Here is a 20,477-nt window from a genome sequence, read left to right on the forward strand (position 1 = left end):
ACTCTGTGTGTGGAACAAGGGTCAAACAGCAAATATCAGTACAAAAAATACACCTGACATCTCCAGTGCTCAGAAAATACAGTAACACAGGTTTTAGGAGCTCTGTGCAGAAAACAGGGAGAGCGATCAAATATGTAACTTTATTGTGTTACAACATCACAAGTTATTTGTCACTTCTAAGAATGAGTTGTATTTATTTCATTTTTTGTATGAGTTTGAAATCAGAGCCTTAGAGGCTGGGAAGGTGGCTCAGTGGTAGAGCGCTTGCCTTGCATGCCTGAGGCCTTGGGTTCGATTCCTCAGCACCACATAAGCAAAATGAAAAAAGCTGGAAGTGGCGCTGTAGCTCAAGTGGTAGAGTGCTAGCCTTGAGCTGAAGAGCTGAGGGACAGTGCCCAGGCCCACTACCGGACCCAAAATAAAAAAAAAATTGAGAATGAAATCAGAGCCTTATGCTTGCCACATTCCCAGCACATGTTATATTGATTTAATTTTCTTTTTAAATTATCTTGCTGGATGAAGGGGTTTTAATTTACCTTGTCAGTTACAAATACAGTGTATCTTGATCAATGTTATACATCCCATCATTCTCTCCCATCTTTCCCAACCTCATCCATACCCTAAAAATTACATGGTTGTAAAGACCATGTTTTCCTACCTGTCCTCTCATTTATCTATCCTCTTTCCCCTTGAAGTTGACTCCCCACTTCTCTGACATTCTGGGTCCTTTTGGGGGCTTTTAGTTGCTTATCTCATTGCCTGGGATGTAATGAATAGTAATATGAGGCAGGTGTCCTTAGGACAATTTCCTTGTATATTGTTTCATGGAGGGATACCACCACCATACACACCTCATCTCCCTAACATATTTCCACCCACATACCACCACCATACACAGAACATTTGCTGCTCATATATATGCTGTGCATATATAAAGATGATGTGTCTTGGGCTGGGAAGGTGGCTCAGTGGTAGAGCACTTGCCTTGCATGCATGAGGCCCTGGGTTCGATTCCTCAGCACCATATAAGCAGAAAAAAAGAAAGATGTGTCTTGATCAGGGTCACCCCAGCTGTCACTCTCTCTTGACCCTCCTCCCTCCCAAACCAATCTCATCAGGTTTCATTGTTCCATTTTCACACAGTTACATAAAGTATTCAGGTCATAGTCACCCTTCAGGTCATAGTCACCCTGTTTTAACCTTTGTCTTTTCCCTTCCTAATAGTACCCACATCCCAGACAGGACCAGTTTCAACTTTATGTATGTTAACTCTAAATGTTTCACCATTGCATTCACACCTATAATAGTATTTTAATCAGATTTTCCCCCATTTGGGGAAGAACGCTACCATCAGACCTCTAATAGCTCTGACCTGGATTTCACTACACACACACACACACACACACACACACACACACACACACACACGGAGCATCCTTTCCCTCTCTTATGGGTCCTATTCCTCCATGTCTGGACATGTCAATTGGACAGCCACCCCCAGAGGACTCGCCTCCCTCCCTTCCCAATCACCCCCTTTTACTCTTTTCCTCTCCCTCCCCACCATCACAGAGCACACAGAAATGCATATGAGACCATCTCGATGTATTTTATTTCAACGTCTTATGTCCCTATTGGGATAACATGTGCTGTGACACAGCAGACCATCTGTCAGTGGCTAAGGCTGTAGACACCTCGGGAGATGGCCCCGAGGACTGTCCCTGGCCTGGCTCTCAAGTTAGTGGCTGCCTAGATGATGGACCTTTCTTGTTCTGGTCCTTTGCTGGCTCAGGTTTACGCAGCTGCTTATTAAGGAGGCGACCACAGGTTGGCGCTGGCCCTGTTCCTTTCTTGGAAGTAGGTAGAGCAGCAGATCTGGTTGTTCCCTTTCTGTTCCACGCGCTTTGCTGTCTGCCGCGCCTGAGACCCACCACAGCTGTTTTCTGGACCGGGAAGGACAACAAGGATCTCTTAGAAAGGCATTGGATGGAGAGAAGGGAAAAGGGGCTTCATTGGAAGGGGTGAGGTCTAGGAACATTTTGTTCCAGGAGGGGCCAGAGGAGAATCTTGGAGCCAGGGAGGGTCAATAGGAACAAGGGGAAAATCTTGGGTGGGTCACCTCACCTTTCCTTTGGATATGGGTCTTGACAGAGGCTTCATGCTCTTCCCAGGTTTGTTTGATCTTCCTCGCACTAGTGAGGTTCCCTTGTGGACAAGGGCAGCAGCAGCAACAGCAGCAGCTGCAGCCCTACTCCTTGTAATAATGGTTCTAGTCATCCTTTCTACTTCCCTCACCTGGAGCCGTCTGACTTCCAGACCTTGGGACACTCACCTATATGCCCACCTTGGACAGGGTGGCCACGCCCCTAGCCATTGTTTTGTCAGCAAGCTTCTCTCCAGCCAGCCAATCCCTGACCAGGGAGGAGCTTATACATCACAAAGCACCATCTTGGCTTCTGTTGAGGCAGTTGTGGTGATGGTGGTGAATGGATATAGAGGGGAAGGAGAGGGAAGGTTCTGGAAAGGGAGGCCAAGTATTTCAAGTCGGAGAAACAGCTTCACTACATTAAAAAATTATCATTTTAAAGATAGTTCATTTTAATGAGTCAGTTTATGACTGACTTGATCTTGGCTACATCTTAATCAATGTTACCCCTTCCATCATTCTGCCTTCATCTGTCCCACCTCATCCACTTCCTACAAGTTATATTCAGTAACATACTTAAGAACCTTCTTTGTAGAATAAATGTATGAATGTGTATGTATGAATAAAGTGACAAAAATCCGTAAAAATATCTTGTTCTCCAGCTACAATCTTACTACTTTTATAATTGTACAATCTTTCAGGCTTTCCAAAGTCCCTTCTAGGCCATTAACTTCTAGAAATGGCACCAGACAAACCTTGTCAGACTTGCTATCACCTGGGCAGGAGGCAGGTATACAGGCACTACTGTTTTAACTTGATGCATTCTTTCAAGGAGAAGCTGGAATAAGTGTCCAAGGTAATTATCAGTCAGTAAACAACAGCAGTAAGTCCTTTGTATTAAATTTTATGCATATTTATTTTATTTTATTCTTTTAGTTTTATCCAAGTATGAAAACCAGATTACTATATTCACTGACTACCTAGAAGAATTTCCAGATACAGATGAACTGGTGTGGATCCTGGGGAAGCAGCATCTCCTTAAAATGGGTAAGGTCTGTCAGTATTGGTCTTTAAGAACCCAATTGAGGTAGGCACCTGTGGTTAAGGTCCTGTTCTTTTCCTCCTACTTAAAAAAATAATACTGGGGTTTGAGCACATGACCTCATGTTTTCTACCACTTGAGACATTGTTCCATCCCTTTTTGTTTGGGTCTTAACACTTCTTGCTCAGGCCAGCTTCAGACCTTGATCCTCCTCCCTTTGCCTCCCTTATAGCTGGAATTACATACATGAGGTACCATTCCTGGCTTGTTATTTGATATAGGATCAGGCTAACTTTTTGCCCAATCTGGCCATTAACTGCAGTCCTCCTATCTGTGCCTATAATTAGCTAGGATTACAGGTGTAGACCACTACCCATGACCTTTTCTTTCTTGAGTTGATAGAGATTGGCTTTGATCAATGTTGAGGCTACTCTGAAGAAGATTTACCATGTTGAAACAGTTTTAGTTTCAGACCCTTTGCTTGATGCACAGGTCTCTCTTCCAAGAGTGTACAATTTGTTATAGGTTTTATTTATTTATGGTACTTGTCTTGAATTGAGGGCCTGGGTACTGTCCTGGAGCTCTTTTGCTCAAGGCTAGTATTTTACTACTTGATCCACAGCTCCACTTGTGACTTTTTGGTGGTTATTTGGAAATGGGAGTCTTACAGGCTTTCCTGCCTGAGCTGGCTTTGAACCATGATCCTCAGTTCTCAGCCTCCTATGTAACTAGAATACAGGTGTGCACCAACATTGCCTAGATGGTTATAGGTTTTAGTACAGTGTGTAAAGGGAATCTATTTTTATATTTCTCCTTAAAGGAGAATCCCCACATTCTATGAACCTTGATTCCTAAAAACAGGATCCACTCTGGAGTCACTAACCAGTATCTACTCTTTGGTGTCTGTGCTACATATTTTTCATTTCATATCCTTTGCTTATCTAGATAAAACATGATTATAAAAAAACAATATCGTGCATGAGAAGCATTTATGTTTTAGATAATTTGTTTTAGATAATAGATGATCTCCATTTATCCTGGTTTTGTATAAACCTGTTAGCCACTGTAGCCAAGATAGAAAGATTTGATTTTCTTCTTGATTGAGTGAAATTCACATTTGTATAGACTGGGAAAGATCTTGTGCTATGAAATTGCTGAGGACCCAGCACCTAGAGGAAAGTTGAGCTAGAGAAGAAGCAGTTTTGAAAATGGAACCTTTCTGAAGAGGAATCCTTGTCAGAGGTTTTGAAGCACAGAGTAAGGGTCAAATGTACAGAAGTTAGGTCTTCCTCACTCCTCCTTTGCCAGGCTTCATTATTTTGATTAGAAAATTGAGAACAGTGGAGAAAGCCTGGTGCTAGCAGTTAGGAGACCTTGTGTATTCAGATTTTTCTAGCTCTGGTAAGTCACTTCTTTCTGGATCTTAACTTGCTTTCCCATGACTTAAAATGAGGAGACAGGAGAAGGCTTCTTCTAGTTCTGTTTTCCAGGAGACCCCAGCTTGCTAAATGTGTTCAGAAACTAAGTGGGGGGCTGGGAAGGTGGCTCAGTGGTAGAGCGCCTGCCTTGCATGCATGAGGCCCTGAGTTCGATTCCTCAGCACCACATAAGCTAAAAGAAAAAAGCCGGAAGTGGTGCTGTGGCTCAAGTGGTAGAGTGCTAGCCTTGAGCTGAAGAGCTGAGGGACACCAGAGTTCAGGCCCCACGAACGGACCCTCCCCCCAAAAAAGAAGCTAAGTGGGTAGCTGTGTTGTAAAGTGAAATTACTGTTAAAATACTTACATGACCTTTCCAGTATAAAATCAAGCTGCCAGACATAGAGATTGTAAAGGCAGGAGTGAGTAGTGGGAAAATTGGGAGGACAGGTATATAATAACTGATATTTGACACAGCTTACTATATACCGGACACTAAGCACTTTATACAAATTATCTTGTTGAATACTCAGAATTCAATGCACTAGGTATTATTATTCTTATTTCCTCAGTTTATAGATGAGAAAACCATAAATAATGTCACAGTCAGGGTACAAACCCAGGCAGAATATGGCTCTAGAAATTTTACTCTGTTTTTTTTAGACAGTCTTATTATATAGCCTAGGCTGATCTTGAACTTTGGATCATACTGTCTTAGCCTCCAGAGTGCCACCAATTCTACTAGAAATCTTAGTGTTAACCATTATTCACCTGCTTCCCAAAATGTGCTAAGCACTCCAGGCATAAAGAGAAAGGAAAATCCATATAGGTCAACTTTCTTTTCCAAAGGAAAGGAAGGAAATACAACAACTATTGGCTAAAATAGAATTTTCCTTTTTTTTTTTAAAGTACAATGGCTATAAGTTTTATACAGAATACAAATGTGGGTGTGTTGTTGAAACAAGACTTTTTTAGTTTTTGATTTTTGATGATTTTGTCTTTTGTCTTCTTAGGTATGATGTATTCACATGTATATCTTCGGGAGGGGGGAGGCATAGAATATGAGGGAAAGGGGGTGAGAAAGTGCAACAGTAAAGCTCACAGGACATTGATGAAAGTGAACTATACAACTCGTGGGTGGAGACGGGAGGGAGGGACTGGGAGAAAGTAAAGAAATGAAGACACTGTATGAAAGGAAATGTATTCATTACCTGACTCATGGAATTGTAATCCCTCTGTATATCACCTCTATAATAACAATAAGGTAAATTAATTTAAAAAAAAGAAAAAGGGGGATAAATGACTAGGAAAGAGACAACCATGTCTAGGTATAAGAGGAAATGAAGAATTTCTATTTGTGGACATTGAAGTCAGTTTGCATCATTAAATACATGCCAAAAAACAGAAATCTTTCCAGACAGTTTCTTTATAAAAACAATATTCACACAAAAAAGAATGGTGGACTATATAATTTTTTTCAGTTGTGATATTCTGAAAATTATATCAATTATTTCAAATTTTAAAAAGATAGCATGCTTTCAATAAAAAAGACACAACTAGGGGCTGGGAAGGTGGCTCAGTGGTAGAGCGCTTGCCTTGCATGATTCCTCAGCACCACATAAGCAAAAAGAAAAAAGCCGGAAGTGGCGCTGTGGCTCAAGTGGTAGAGCACTAGCCTTGAGCTGAAGAGCTGAGGGACAGTGCCCAGGCCCAGAGTTCAGGCCCCATGACCAGACGCCCCCCCCCCAAAGACACAACTAGTGATGTTATAATTCACTTATGTGACAAATGCCAGTTATATAAGATAACTTTATTCGTATTTTGCTTATCAGCAGAAGTAAATGCATGCATATGCATATATACATTCATGTGTATAAACGTATACATAAACACACATTGTTTGAGATAACAGACAATGGATACTGATGAGAGAGATAACTAACCATCATCATTAAAGATGGTTCAGATGATTCATTATTAATAAATTCCTTAAGGTCCTTGCTTTTCTACTTTTTGTTTTTTCACCATGACCCCAGATTTAGTAGCTATCAAGACCCTGGAGATTAACCAAGAGATAGGAATTACCCAACATTGTTGGATTGGCCAGTGGAGTGGGCCTGGTCAAATCAGGTGAGGAGAATTTGAAATTATTTGCTTAAAAGGAGATTGAGTTTCCTGTTAATTTCTCTAGCCCCATAAAAATGGAGTTGAGTGTTTATTTAAAAAATACGTTTGTTACTGGCTTAGAAGCCAAACTCAAGCAATTTAGATGGCTATGGTTAATTTTAATTTTACATTTAATTACAGAAAAAGCTAAGCTGTTGTCTGATATAAGTGCTCGTCTATGGTTTACATACAGAAAGAAATTTTCACCAATTGGTAGGTATATCACTTGTTCTTCTGTGTTTTCTTCCTTGTAGATAGCTTGCCTCGTAGATAACACTTCACTTGTCAGTGAACTTGATTTAGGGACATAATAAATCTTGCACCTCATCCAGAAGTCTCACTCTTGAAGTTCCTCATAACATATGGCTACATGGTGTTGATACATAATGCCACTGTATTTTCCACCCACGTCCAAGTGTTCAGGCGCACCATAATATTACTTGTTTGATTTTTGAGAGTAGGCAAAAAATTTAAATGAGCCTTTAGTTATTGCACAGTCCATTAAGTTACCACTTTGTGGAACTACATGAATATTAAAGAAAACTATGTTTCGAAGGAAAGAGCATACTTCCTTTGATTTTTTTTCCGTGTAATGTGAAACACCTTCACGCTGGAAGACCAATTTCCATAGTTTTCCTTAGAACGAATTGTACTTTGTTCTAAACTGCTGTAAAGAAGACAAAACAATACAAAGAAACAAGGCAAACAACAAAACACATTTCTGTTAGTTATGTGAATATATTCCTTCCAGACATTTGTTAAATGTTTTGCCAGTCCTCAGAAGATTGGTAAAATATTTGCTAGTAGAGTGGTTACTTCCTATATCATAGCCCTGTTTTAAAAAAAAAAAAAGTCAGTGGCTCACGCCTGAAATCCTAGCTACTCAGGAGGCTGAAATCTGAGGAGTGTGGTTCAAAGCCAGCCCTGGTAGGAAAGTCCATGAGACTCTTATCTCCAATTATCCACCAGAAAACCAGAAGTGGTGCCGTGGCTCAAGTAGTAGAGTGCTAGCTTTGGGCTGAAGAGCACCCAGGCCCAGAATTCAAACACCAAGACAGACCAAATGTCATAAAAATGGCAGAAGCTAATCTTTTAAAAGGAAACTTGTGTGACTGATTTTGCTGCAGGACTGGACCTCATCACTGGAGTGAAATATGCCTTTCTGTGAAGGGCCAGAAGTGAAGACCATACAATTATTATTATTATTATTGTCAGTTGTGGACCTGTGCACTGTCTCTCAGCTCTTTGTGTTTAAGGCTAGCGCTCTACCACTTGAGCTACAGCGCCACTTGCAGTTTTCTGGTGGTTTATTGGAGATAAAAGTTTCATAGCCTTTTCTGCCCAAGCTGGCTTTGAACCATGATGCTCAAATCTCAGTCTTCTGAGTAGCTAGGATTACAGGCATGCGCCACCAGTGCCTGGCTACACAATTTTATTTGCTCTTTCAAGAAAGTATTCAACAGTAACACAGGCGAACAATATTAAGTAGATGGATGTTCCATACTGTTAAAGTTCTATGGATAAGGAGTTCTTTGAAAAGCTGGGAGACATTTCCAATTAAACTCTGGTAGCATTTTGGTAATAGATGAACTGTTTATCTGGACCTCGCTGTACCTTTTCCACATGAATATGCCTTATACTCCTACTACTAGCAATAGCCAAAGGATCTTCTTCCATCTCACAAATCAACACACTCCTCTCCATATTGCTCTAGCAACTCTTTTTTTTCAGTCTCCACAACAAAAGGAAAGGGGTGACTGCCTTGGCCTGTTTATCTTGCAGGATGATGATCCCTTTTTCCTTAAAGTTAGTTTTCTGAGACCATGTTGATAGCATACTTTCTCCATTTCCATATTGGGAAAGGAAGTCAATTAAAGCAAAATGTCCCCTCTGCCATCCGAGCTATTTGATTTCATTGCTGCCTTGGGAAAAGCTATTAATAGAGCTCATACTAGGCATGTATATGGAATTTTCTTTACCTCAAGTGTTGTTGAAGTGAAACCTGAGGCCTTATTTCATTGATTGACTGGTTTTATACCTTTTAGGGATATGGAGATGTGACATCTTTCTCAATTTATTAGTGGAATTTTATATTATGACTATACTCATCAGACCATATTCACAGCTAGTCACTCATTTAATTGCTACAACACCCCGACAGTAGGCAGAGTTTGTGCTATAAATAAGACTTGGACTGTGTAACTAAGGAATGCTGTTCAGATGTCTATTTTAGGGCTCTTTCCTCTACTTTACATTGTCCTTGCTGTTTAGAACTTCATAATATATATTTAGAACAGTTGAGAGTCTTCAAAATGTCTTCTGACTATTTTGATATCTACCTTTGAGTATCTGTTCTTTAACCAAAGTAAGACTGGCCTCTCTGAAGTTCAGGTCATGCAAGTGATCTGTGCGAGATAAGATTTGGTCAGGCAAGTGATGGCATGGAATGGACAGAGTGTTGGGGGTCATTTATCAAAATTGCTTGCATAACTACAAGCATCTAAACAGAAAACCTAAGGAGCAAGCTTAGTTCACTTTTTTTGGCTTTGACCCTAACATCCATTTTGATTAATTCAGCATTGTCTTTGTAAGTCTCAACCCTACACTTCAATCCTATTTGATTTCTGAATATTTCTCTTGCCTCGTTTCCCAGAATAAGTGTGTTTGCTTGTCTTGTGTGAGTCCCAAACATGGTAATGTTATAATAAAAGTTGATTTAAGAAATTCATTTCATGCACATCCATTTTTCCAACAGGGGGAACAGGTCCTTCATCTGATGCTGGCTGGGGATGCATGCTACGCTGTGGACAGATGATGTTGGCTCAAGCTCTTATCTGTAGACATTTGGGAAGGGGTGAGTTCCATTTGTTTTGTAAATGGCTTCAGCGGCCTCTGTAGTTCTCCTTGCTTCTGTTGATTTAGCATTAGTGCTGAACTTTAGGAACACTCAGTGACAAAGCTGCAGGTCCTGAAATGATCTGGGTAAGCTCTGAGTATGTGGTATTGACAAGTTAACAAAGCCTCCCATGAGAAGGAAACAGCTAATATTTCCTTGTGACTCACCAGGCAAGAGAGTTATTTTTCTGAGGCAGAATTCAACATTGAGGCAGGTATGCACTTATAATTTCCATCTTTGCTATTGTTTGAGCAAGTCTTTCAAAAATGCCACATAACAAAGGGAGCAGGAAGAAGGGTGTGGTGGTAAGTCCCTTTGCTTTCTTGAGAGCATTTGAAATATCTGTGGGTGACCTAAAGGAAGTGCCTAATGAAGGATTTGTTCTATTTTGGTTTGGGTTCTCTGAGGATATTCATTTGATGATGAAGGAATCCTTAAATTAGCTTCCATGAGAGGCTGCTTTGTTGATTAGGAACTTGCCCCAAATCATTATTGGAACTCTTGAGTCTCATTTTCTTTATGACATGGACATGCTTTCCTGTGAGTATCTGCAGGTGGACCTTGGCTGGATGTTAGCTGAGGTACAGGGTGACAGTCCCACTAGACATGGGGAAGAGAGAGTGCAAGGTTAGGTTGCTGACCTAGTTGGCCATTACTGATTAAGGAAGGGTAATGTCAGTTCCCTTCCCCCACTATGCAGAATCACAGATCTTGCAGTGATTTTCAGAGCATCAAGGAAAGGCTGGGAAGGTTTTAGGGAATAGAATATCCTGTGTCCTCTGTCTGCGGGTACTGTGGCTTATGAAAGTGAGTTGATTTACACAGGGTCAGATAGCAAGAAAGTATAGATGAGAGTAGAATATAGACATGTTGACTCATCCAGTGATTTCTCTACACATACTTTTTGGCAGGAATTTTATATATATATATATATATATTATGCATATATGTTATATATATATATTATGCATATATGTTATATATATATATATATATATATATATACAGTACTAATTTGAACTCAGGACCTTGTACTTGTTCTACACCCCCAGTCCATTACCTTTTCATTATGACATTTCCATATATGCATATAATTTTCATCCCCTTTATTATCCTTTCTTATCTCCTTCCCTTTCTCCCCTTCAATATCAATATTAGTCCCCCTTTTATTTTCAGTCTTACCCCACCTAAGTTCTATAATTGAGAGAAAATGTGCCATACTTGTTGTGAAACTTTCTTTCATTTAACATGATCTCTAGTTCTCTTCATACTACTTAATATTTTTCTGGTGTATGAGACACTTCATGATGACTTTTCTGAAAGCAAGTCCTGGAAGTGAAGGGAAACTGAAATCCACCCCTTTCCCCACAACCTGCCACCAGGTCATCAGTTTGGTCTCAATCAATAAAAGCAAGTGACAGGAAGAATTCAGTTATAGATGTTGTAATTATGATGAATTAGATGATCTATTTTTTAAAGCCTTTTGGGTTGGTTCCTCTCCAGTCATTAAAATTGAGATAGAGTGTTCATTTAGCCCTGGCATCAGTGAATATTTAAAGATACTTGAGCAGCCAGCTATTAAGGATTTCCCCAGACACAGACAGTTTAGCAGCTTGTGAAAAGAAAGTTGTATGTGGTTCACTTTCTGGAGAACATGCTGTGTTTGAAGTTAAAAGATTTTGACTTCAGAGGTACTAGAAGCAACAGAATTCAAGAGTCTATAGATTATGTCCTTTGGCTTCAAATGCATTTCAGTCATTAGTTCACATTTTCTAAAAACTTCAGGAAAGAAGTTTATGACTTGGAACTGAGTCTCAGAATTCTGCCACATTAGACTAGATTCCCAGAGTGTAGAGAATGAAGGTTATGTGTCTTGTGATTATGTGATTATTCTCTTAGTTGTCTTCAGTGAGTTATAAGTGGCCACTGTAGGATCTCGGGGGTGGGTAGACTGGGCTTTTTGATCTGGAGGAAACCTTGAACATATAATAGCAAAAGCATTTGTTTTTCCAAAGCTTATTGTGGATTATTAAAAAGGTTGTGGAAACATGACAGCATACAATTTTTTAAAAAGCGGTCTTAGCGATGAATTGCTTATAACCCCATAAACTATTGTCTGTCAGAATAGCTCTTCCCCTATGAGACCCTTTTGGCAACACTGCCAGATGTAAGGATAAACACTATTTCTATCTGTGTAGAGATAAGACTTTATGGTATTATTTTTTGTCGGTCATGGGGCTTGAACTCTGGGCCTGGGCGCTGTCCCTCAGCTCTTCAGCTCAAGGCTAGTGCTCTACCACTTGAGCCACAGCGCCATTTCCAGCTTTTTCTGCTTATGTGGTACTGAGGAATTGAACCCAGGGCCTCATGCATGCAAGGCAAGCACTCTACCACTAAGCTATCTTCCCAGCCTGTATCTGGGTTTTATATGTATATATAGCCAGATTTTTGTGGTGACTTTTAAAGAGTAGTTTCCCAGAAAGGCCTTTGTGACCTAGTTTTTATGTAATATTTATCCAGCTCCAGCCCTTGGGCTAAGTCAATTCCTTGGTCATCCTCTTGTTCTGACTTTGTTTTATACCTACTTAATCTTTGAAAGTAATCAGTTTCCAGGTGTCTTTGTTATCTAAGTGAAAAATACTGGGGTGGGGGAGCTTTCTCACTTGATCATCCCTATCTTCTAGATGCAACTCCTTTGTTTTTTCTAGAAATTAGTAGTTACAATAAGAATGTTGAGGGTTCATCAACAATTAAAATGATTTTAACCCATTTTTTCCCTCAAAAGACTGGAACTGGCAGAAACAAAAAGAACAACCCAAAGAATACCAACGGATTCTACAATGCTTCTTAGATAGAAAAGACTGTTGCTATTCTATCCACCAAATGGGTAAGATAAATTAATAGTTTCAAAGCAATGCCTATACCTGATCTTTTTCCTCCCCTGCTTTATATGGAGCTCCACTAAATTATCATTTGCTTAATTATTTATGCAAAAAATAGGAGTATGTGGCTCTTTGGAAGATATTTTGCTAACATGTTAATTTTTTCCACATAAAAACAGCACAAATGGGTGTAGGAGAAGGGAAATCAATTGGCGAATGGTTTGGACCAAATACAGTTGCACAGGTGTTAAAGTAAGTAAAAGAGTCTGGCATTTGCCAGTTCTACCATCTCCTATGCTTTCCTCCCTAGCCAACTAAACCTCTTATGCAGCCTAAGAATTGTCTGAGTCCCACTAAAAAGCCACCTTTCCTTCCAAGCCATCAAATATCCATACCAATTTGCTCAGATAATTCTTTGCAATGTGTAAGTATAAACCTCCAACTTGGTACATCAGGGTTGTATTCAGTAGCATCAGTATATGTGCTATACTCTAGAACGTGCTCAGCATCTTATTCTATAGATGAATATTCACATACCTGAGGATCCTTTGTAGTTAGCAGGTTTATATTAAGGCATGTAAGCTTAGCCAGCCTAAGAAATGGACTCTGGCCCCATGTGGTATTTAGAAGTCCCATTAATTCATTCAGCATTTACTGGTTACCTTTACTGTGTTAAGTACTAGTTTAGAAATTACCTAGACACAGTCTTGACCTCAAGGAATTTACCACCTGTTGGAGGAGACAAACTCCAAGGGAGTTTTGGAATCAGTTTGTCCTCTCATAGCAGGTTCAAGGTACCCCAGCCTGACACTTTTGCAGCTATCCTGTTCAGTCTCATAATTCACCCCCCCACTACAAGATGTGAAGAGAGGTCAGGACCAACTTTTTGAAACTGAATAAGTGAGTATCTTCAGCACCTACAATTGGAAGGCCACTTTACCTGTTGTCACTCTCTCCTTCCTGACATCTTGTCAGGAGTGTAGAGATTGTACTTGTCTTCTTCATGTTGTATCACTAGCACATACATTGCCTGGCACATGTAAGCACTCAGTAAATGCTGATGAACAAATGAAATTGGTAAGCAAAATCTAGGACCAGCATTACAGACAAGAAGATTGAGATTATCAGTCCTCCTCTGGTGTGGCGTGTTTCAATCTCCAGATGTTATGGTAGATCTACTACTTGTAAAGTACATATGGGCCCTGTTTCTGTAACCAGGCAATCTTTAGTGAGCTAGCATTCTTTGGAAGTGTATGTGTGCCTGGATTTTCTGGGCACCCAAGGAAAATTCTGTTAACTTTATTCCTTACTCCTAAAGACCACTTTCTTGCTTTAGTCAGAGGGCTTTGGGACCATCATTGATGTTTGAAAGAGAAGCTGGCAGTATTTCAGGCATCACTGTAGCAACGAGCCCTGGGCAAGAAGTACAAAGGATTAGAATGGTGTGCTGAGCTCCAAATAGTTTTTAAATGATATTCCTTAGAATTTCCTCCTTCCTTCTAAATTTAAATCTTGAAGAATTTAAGGGGACTCTGATTTGTCATCATGGTTTCTAAATGATATTCCTTAGAATTTCCTCCTTTCTTCTAAATTTAAATCTTGAAGAATTTAAGGGGACTCTGATGTCATCATGGTTTATTAACAATACCAATACTTCTTGACTTATGATGAGCTTATATCTAGGTAAGCCCACTGCAAGTTGAAAATATCATAAATAAAAATGTATTTAGGATACCTAACCTACTGAATTAGATTCTAGCTTAGAAACACAATCTACCCTAGAGAATGGACTTTTCCCTTGCTGATGGAGCCACTCTGCATTGCTAGAGAGTATGATTCTGTTTACTGATAACCAGGAAAAAAATACCTAAGTTTAAAATTCACTATATGATTTCTGCTGAGTATAACTTGCTTTTGCACTATTGGAAAACCAAAAATGTCTTAAGGCAAAGAGTTAAGGCTTGTCTACTACTACTACTACTATTATTATTAAAGGATAGTGCATTAAGATAAGTGAAATATAAATGTAATGATAATTAACCTCTTCCTGGGAGTTACTTTGTTAGAGAGAATTTTTTTTCTTTTGCTAATGGGACTAGGCTTTACCCACATATTCCAGAAGTAGACACGTTAAACAAGTCCTCTCAAATTAGTAAGAGAGGAAATTAAAGGATAAATAGGTAGGTGCTTTACTTAGACCTCAGGCAATCTTTTTCTTTTTTTTTTTTTGTCCGTCATGGGGCTTGAACCCTTGGTCTGGGCACTGTTCCTCAGCTCTTCAGCTCAAAGTGAGCACTCCACTGCTTGAGTCACAGTGCCACTTCCACTTTTCTGGCTGTTTGTTGGAGCTCAGTCTTATAGACTTTCTTGCCTAGGCTGGCTTTGAACTGTAATCCTCAGATCTCGGCCTCCTGAATAGCTAGGATTAAAGGTGTAATCCTAGCACCCTGTAAACCAGCACCCTGCCAGCAATCATTTTTTTAAAAAAGAATTTTCTTTCTAATCTCCCTTGAAGTCATGCAATTTAGCATGCTATCTCTCTTCAGTTCCTGACTTGTAAGGCCTTACACCCCAGGCATCTATCACATAAGTCTCCTTGAGTGGTACTCTAAGTGTAACTATAGAGGGAACTAAGAGCTCTGTTTTCCTGTGGCTCATTTCCCATATTATCTATACTCCTAAATACACACATACATACATACATACATGCATGCAAGTGTATATATAATTTTAGGTATTGGTTATTTGGATGGAACCTGCCTCACAAACACTGCTACCATTGATCTCCATGTATGTATGTGTGTGTATTATATTTATATGTATAAATATATTATATGTGTAATATACACACACACACACATTTCTTTTGCTTTTGAGACAAGGTCCACTATGTAGTAAGACTGGCTTCATACTCACAATTGTCCTGCCTCAGCCTCCTGAGTGCTAGGATTACAACATGCACAGCCATGCCTGGTCACAAATCTATATTTTTAGTGATAGCTTTCCTTTTCTTTTTCTTTCTTTCTTTTTTTACGAAAAGAAAACACTAACTCAAAATATCATTTACCTAAGGAAGTAAAATTTCTTTTGACTTTGGGAACAGATGCATCAATAACTTTTCTTTCTCAGGCAGTAGGAGTAACATTATGAAATAGAATCTTCTTTTTCAAGTTGAGATATAGTGTCCGTGTCACTGTCAAGGTCCCTGAAACATGGAAAGTCCCAGAATTCTGATGGAGAAGCCAAGACTATCTTAAACACAGCTTCTCTGTTAGTAGTTGTTAACCTTAGGAACAAGCTGTCTTGCTTCTTGCTGATATTTCCACCTTACCTTAAATGTGACTTCATTGTACATTGCTTTGCAGAAAACTTGCTTTATTTGATGAATGGAATTCCTTGGCTGTTTATGTTTCAATGGATAACACAGTGGTCATTGAAGATATCAGTGAGTCCCCAGCCTATTTACCTTTATGATTGGTGGGTGATGAGCTCCTACTTTGCCATTCAGAAATCTGGAATGTAAACAATCTGTGACTTACTCACAGGTCAGGGGAGCCTAGAGGAGTAAGAGCTCTGGTTCTCTTCCCGTCCAGCTTTCTGAAAGCTAGAAAGCCCTTAGAGAATCTTTGTTGTCCCTCTGGGAGGCATCACTCTCTTTCCCAGCAGGATGCAGGACATGTGTATACTATGTTAAGCCACCAGTAGATGCTTCCAAGAGGCCCTGTGCTCTGGCCTGCATCTCTTGCCTGCATTTAGGGAAGCCAAAAGACACCGTTCCTTTCTCAAAGTTCTCTGCAGTTAGTTGAGAAGCGAGCTTTTCATAATGAGCCCAGATTATCTCTTTGGAGCTAATCCAGTGCTCATTGGGCTGCAGGAAGAACATGAGGCTGAAGGAATGGCCTGTCCTTCCTGTGGAAAGTCAGGCTTGCCGGGCCCTGATGACAGAGGGGAGGGCTTTCTAGACAGGGTGAGTGGCATGAAGTCTGTCTTAACTTTAGAGTGGGGTTTCTTACACTAGATGCTTGTGACTCACCCAGGTCTTTGGCCTTTTGTTTCTAGAAAAAATGTGCTGTGTTCCTCCCCTGGGTGCCAATGCAGCTGGTGAGAATCCTCCTGATTTTGTGACTGCTTCTAACCAGAGTCAAGGCATCTCTGCCTTCTGCCCAGCCTGGAAACCCCTGCTGCTCATTGTGCCCCTTCGTCTGGGCATAAACCAAATCAATCCTGTGTATGTCGATGCATTCAAAGTAAGTCATTCCTTTTCCTGAGCCCATTGTTGCCTGCCCAGCCCATCACACCACCATGTCAGCACAGAGATCCGTGAGCAGCAGTCCACAAGTGAGTTGAGAATCTTGCATTCTCTTTCCCTCCAGGAGTGTTTTAAGATGCCACAGTCTTTAGGGGCATTAGGAGGAAAACCAAATAACGCCTATTATTTCATAGGATTCTTAGGTAAGAAAGGATGAATCACAAGTAAGTCATCATGGGGAGGGGTGGGTATGGGGTGAAGGTGTGCCCAGGAGGCCTTGTGGTTCCACTGAGTGGGCCACTGTGAGGTCCAAGGAAACTAGCCTCTTGTCTAGTTGTTTTTCTCATCTCCAACCTGATCTATAAAGAGTCAGGTTTCCTGAAGGAAAGCAGGTCCCTTTAGTGCCTTCACTTTCTTGCCCCTTGATAGGATGCTGGGCCATGAGCTTCAAGTATTGTTTCAGAACCTTTCTCCTGCCTGTGGGAGCCTTGGGCAATGGGGTTGAGTCCTTTGACTTTGTTAATGTCCTTCTTCTTGGAGTTCAGCAACCAGGTTAGGAGCATCCTCTGTCTTTCTATGCTTCTGTGGCCAGGCCTACTGGTTCATTGTTCAGAGCTGTGATAGGTTGGAAATTAGAGGAAGCAAAGATAGAACTGTCCCTTTCCCATTAGCAATGTGTAAGCCTAAGAACCACTAACCTTTTGATCCTAAGTAGCCTGCCATTCGCTGCATAGAGTAGTGGCTCTGGAAATCTAGCCACCTTACCCATTAGCAGTGACCAGAGACATTTAAGGCCCTTCATATATGGTGAGGGAGCTCAGTCTTCCTGAACTTTTCTGTGCATATGTCTCTTTGAAGGACTATTAGAATGCAGACTCAACAGGTCTGGATGCTGCTGAGATTTGCCTTTCTAACTTGGTGGTGCTAATGCTGCTGGCACATAGACGTCACCTTGAGAATGCCTGGTTCATGCTGAAGAGCATGAGGCAAGGGATTGATGAGGCCAGGGAGATTTGGCACCAGATACCTCATGTAGGAATGGAGTGGTCAGAGACTCAGGGTCCCAAGGAGGGTATTAGCATCAATAGATTTGATAGGAGAGCTAGAGCAGTTATAAGGAAATGGTAAGTGGCTGTTTATCTTTTGGAGATTCAGGGATGTGAGGTGTGATGTCAACAGACATATCTGGCTTTATATACCACTCTCCACTTGCTAATGGTGTGGCTGCAGAAAAAATATCAGCTCTTTCAGTCTCAGATCCTCTTATGTAAAATAGGTTAACAGCTGACTTACCATTAGGCCATCTCATAGTGTCTAACAAAGAGCCAGGCATATAATATACACTCAGTAAAAGATGGCTCCACCCAACGCTTTTCCTTCCTCATTCTTTCTGTCTTCAGGGTTGGTTTTCCTTGCTATACAGCTGCCTTTTCTGCCATCTATTGGTTGATTATGAGAATTACAGCTAAATGGTATATCTGGAGTCCATGGGCAGTTTTTACTTTTATTTTTAATTGTTTTGTGCCAGTCCTGGGGCTTGAACTCAGGGTCCTGGGCACTATCCTTGACCTTTCTTGCTCCAGACTAGTGTTTGACCACTTTCACCACAGACAGATCCACTTCTGGGTTTTTTTTGGTGGTTTATTGGAGATAAGAGTTTCATGAATTTTCCTGCCCAGGCTGGCTTTGAACAGTGATCCTTATCTTAGCCTCCTGAGTAGCTAAGATTATAGGCATGAGCCACCAGTGCCTAGTGGCTTTTACTTTTGTAAATAAAAAACCTAGTATTTGGAGTTGTTGCTAAGAACAAGAAATGGTGTGATGACCCCAAATTGAAACCAAGAACATAGGACAAAGAGTGAATTAAGTGGTTTGACTTTCAGGAAAGTTTTCATCAGACAGCAGGAACATACTCTTTGCCACCAGAACAAACGTTGGCAAAATAGATGTGCCCTCCTGGGAGCCATTCCAGAGAAGGTCTCTTTCTTGACTTAGTTGAGGATACAGAGACCCAACCAAATGACCTCAGACCTGAAGAGTGACATTGGGCCCCCCTTAGGTATTTCTACCCCCTAAGCATTGGGAACTCTCAGCTCTTTAATTACGAGATCAAGGTAGAACTTTCATTATCCTCAACTCATTCTGGGACATTTGGGAGTAAGCCTGTTCTCTTGTATGTAAAAGACAGTTATCCCAGACTGGAGGTGAAGCTCAGTGGTAGAGCAGTTGCCTAGCATGTGCAAGGCCCTGGGTTCCAACCTAGTACCACAAAAAAAATCATTTTCCAGTAAGCTCTCCCAGTGAGGTGCATCTGTGCTGATGTTAATGTGACAAAGGCAGTGCTGTGTGACAGGAATTGACTAACTTGCTTATCATGACTATAACCTTCTTGCTAATTGACACCAGAAGTCAACTCATTGGATTTTTGTGTCTGGCAACTTAGCATCCTTGTTCCATGTGGGTAGAATTTCTTTTGTAGGCCAAGGCCTTTTCCTTTAGCATATTTCTGAGCATTGATTATATGAATGGAGATGCCTTCCAATGTTGAAAGAGGCAGATAGTACCCTGGTTAGCACTTAGGTATACAACTTAATGTCTACTTGTCGTCTCTTTGCTACTGCTGCTCACAGAGCCTGCCATGTCATCTGCAGTATCCCATCCCTCCTTTCTGCAAACTGTCACTTTCTGCTTTTGGACTTGGACTTTGAGGAGATGTAAGGGCTAGGGCAAATCTTCTCTTTGAATTAGTAGATTTTTTTTCAAGCATGCTCATTTGGCTTCAGGCTTCCTGTCATCCCATTCTCATGGTCACCAGGAAAGGGTTAGGAGAAGCAGGGGGCCTCCTCTCCAGGATAGCAGTGGGACAGAGCCAGTGGGCTTCAAAGTTTAAGCATATCTCATCCAATCAGGTAATGAGCTCATCTTCTTGGACCCTCACACAACCCAGACTTTTGTTGACACTGAAGAGAATGGAACTGTTGATGACCAGACTTTTCATTGCCTGCAGTCCCCACAGCGAATGAACATCCTCAACTTGGATCCCTCTGTGGCACTGGTAGGTAGCTAAAGGTTAGGTGGACTGGAAGATATGCCACCCTCTTACAGGTTGGTTCCCTGGGAGTTTTCCAAGTTGTAAGGTAGCCTGAAAAGTGTGTGTTTGCTTACCATCCCTGTGAGAAGCAGTATGGTGTATTGAAATAGGGGAGGAAAAGAAAGAAAAGGAAAGGGATGGGAAATGAGTTAGAGCTACGGTTTGCTACTTTCTGGTTGTAGACTTAGGGAGAGTCATTTAACCTTGCTGACCTCTGTCTTCCCATCTCTAAAATGAGAAAACAATAGCTCCTTCCTAGTAGGGGTGCATGGGGTATAGTTTGTGTAAGGTACTGGCACAGGACCTGATACATTGTGATCGTTCTATATATGTTATTACTACTAGCTCATTCTTTCCCCATTTTTCTTCTTGTTCTCAAATTATGCCTCACACAGGAATAAGGTAGGACATGAGTAGGGAAGGAGAAGGGGTTAAAACCCTATAGGAAGACAGTGCCATTTCTTTTTTTCCCCAAGGACATTAATGTACCAGGTGATTAGCAGTGATTATTTCTAAATAGAAGGTTTACCAGAAATATTCTTGTTTTCTTTGCTCTCTGGCTTATTTTCTAAGTATTCTATCTAACCCAGAAA

The 20,477-nt window shown here is 40.7% G+C and overlaps 1 protein-coding gene across 1 annotated transcript in view; it reads left to right on the forward strand.

Moving 5' to 3' along the window:
- The window catches only part of Atg4a (autophagy related 4A, cysteine peptidase), a 47,959-nt gene that overhangs the window by 22,449 nt on the left and 5,033 nt on the right, over positions 1-20,477 (forward strand). The window contains exons 2-10 of the mRNA XM_013025899.1: positions 3,080-3,190; positions 6,908-6,979; positions 9,522-9,620; positions 12,448-12,549; positions 12,724-12,796; positions 15,910-15,989; positions 16,604-16,791; positions 16,918-16,996; positions 19,703-19,848. Coding sequence (XP_012881353.1) covers positions 3,080-3,190; positions 6,908-6,979; positions 9,522-9,620; positions 12,448-12,549; positions 12,724-12,796; positions 15,910-15,989; positions 16,604-16,791; positions 16,918-16,996; positions 19,703-19,848 — 950 coding nt within the window. The remainder of the gene's footprint in view (positions 1-3,079; positions 3,191-6,907; positions 6,980-9,521; positions 9,621-12,447; positions 12,550-12,723; positions 12,797-15,909; positions 15,990-16,603; positions 16,792-16,917; positions 16,997-19,702; positions 19,849-20,477) is intronic.

Source organism: Dipodomys ordii, unplaced genomic scaffold (assembly GCF_000151885.1).
Source record: "Dipodomys ordii isolate 6190 unplaced genomic scaffold, Dord_2.0 Scaffold88, whole genome shotgun sequence".
Lineage (NCBI taxonomy): Eukaryota > Metazoa > Chordata > Mammalia > Rodentia > Heteromyidae > Dipodomys > Dipodomys ordii.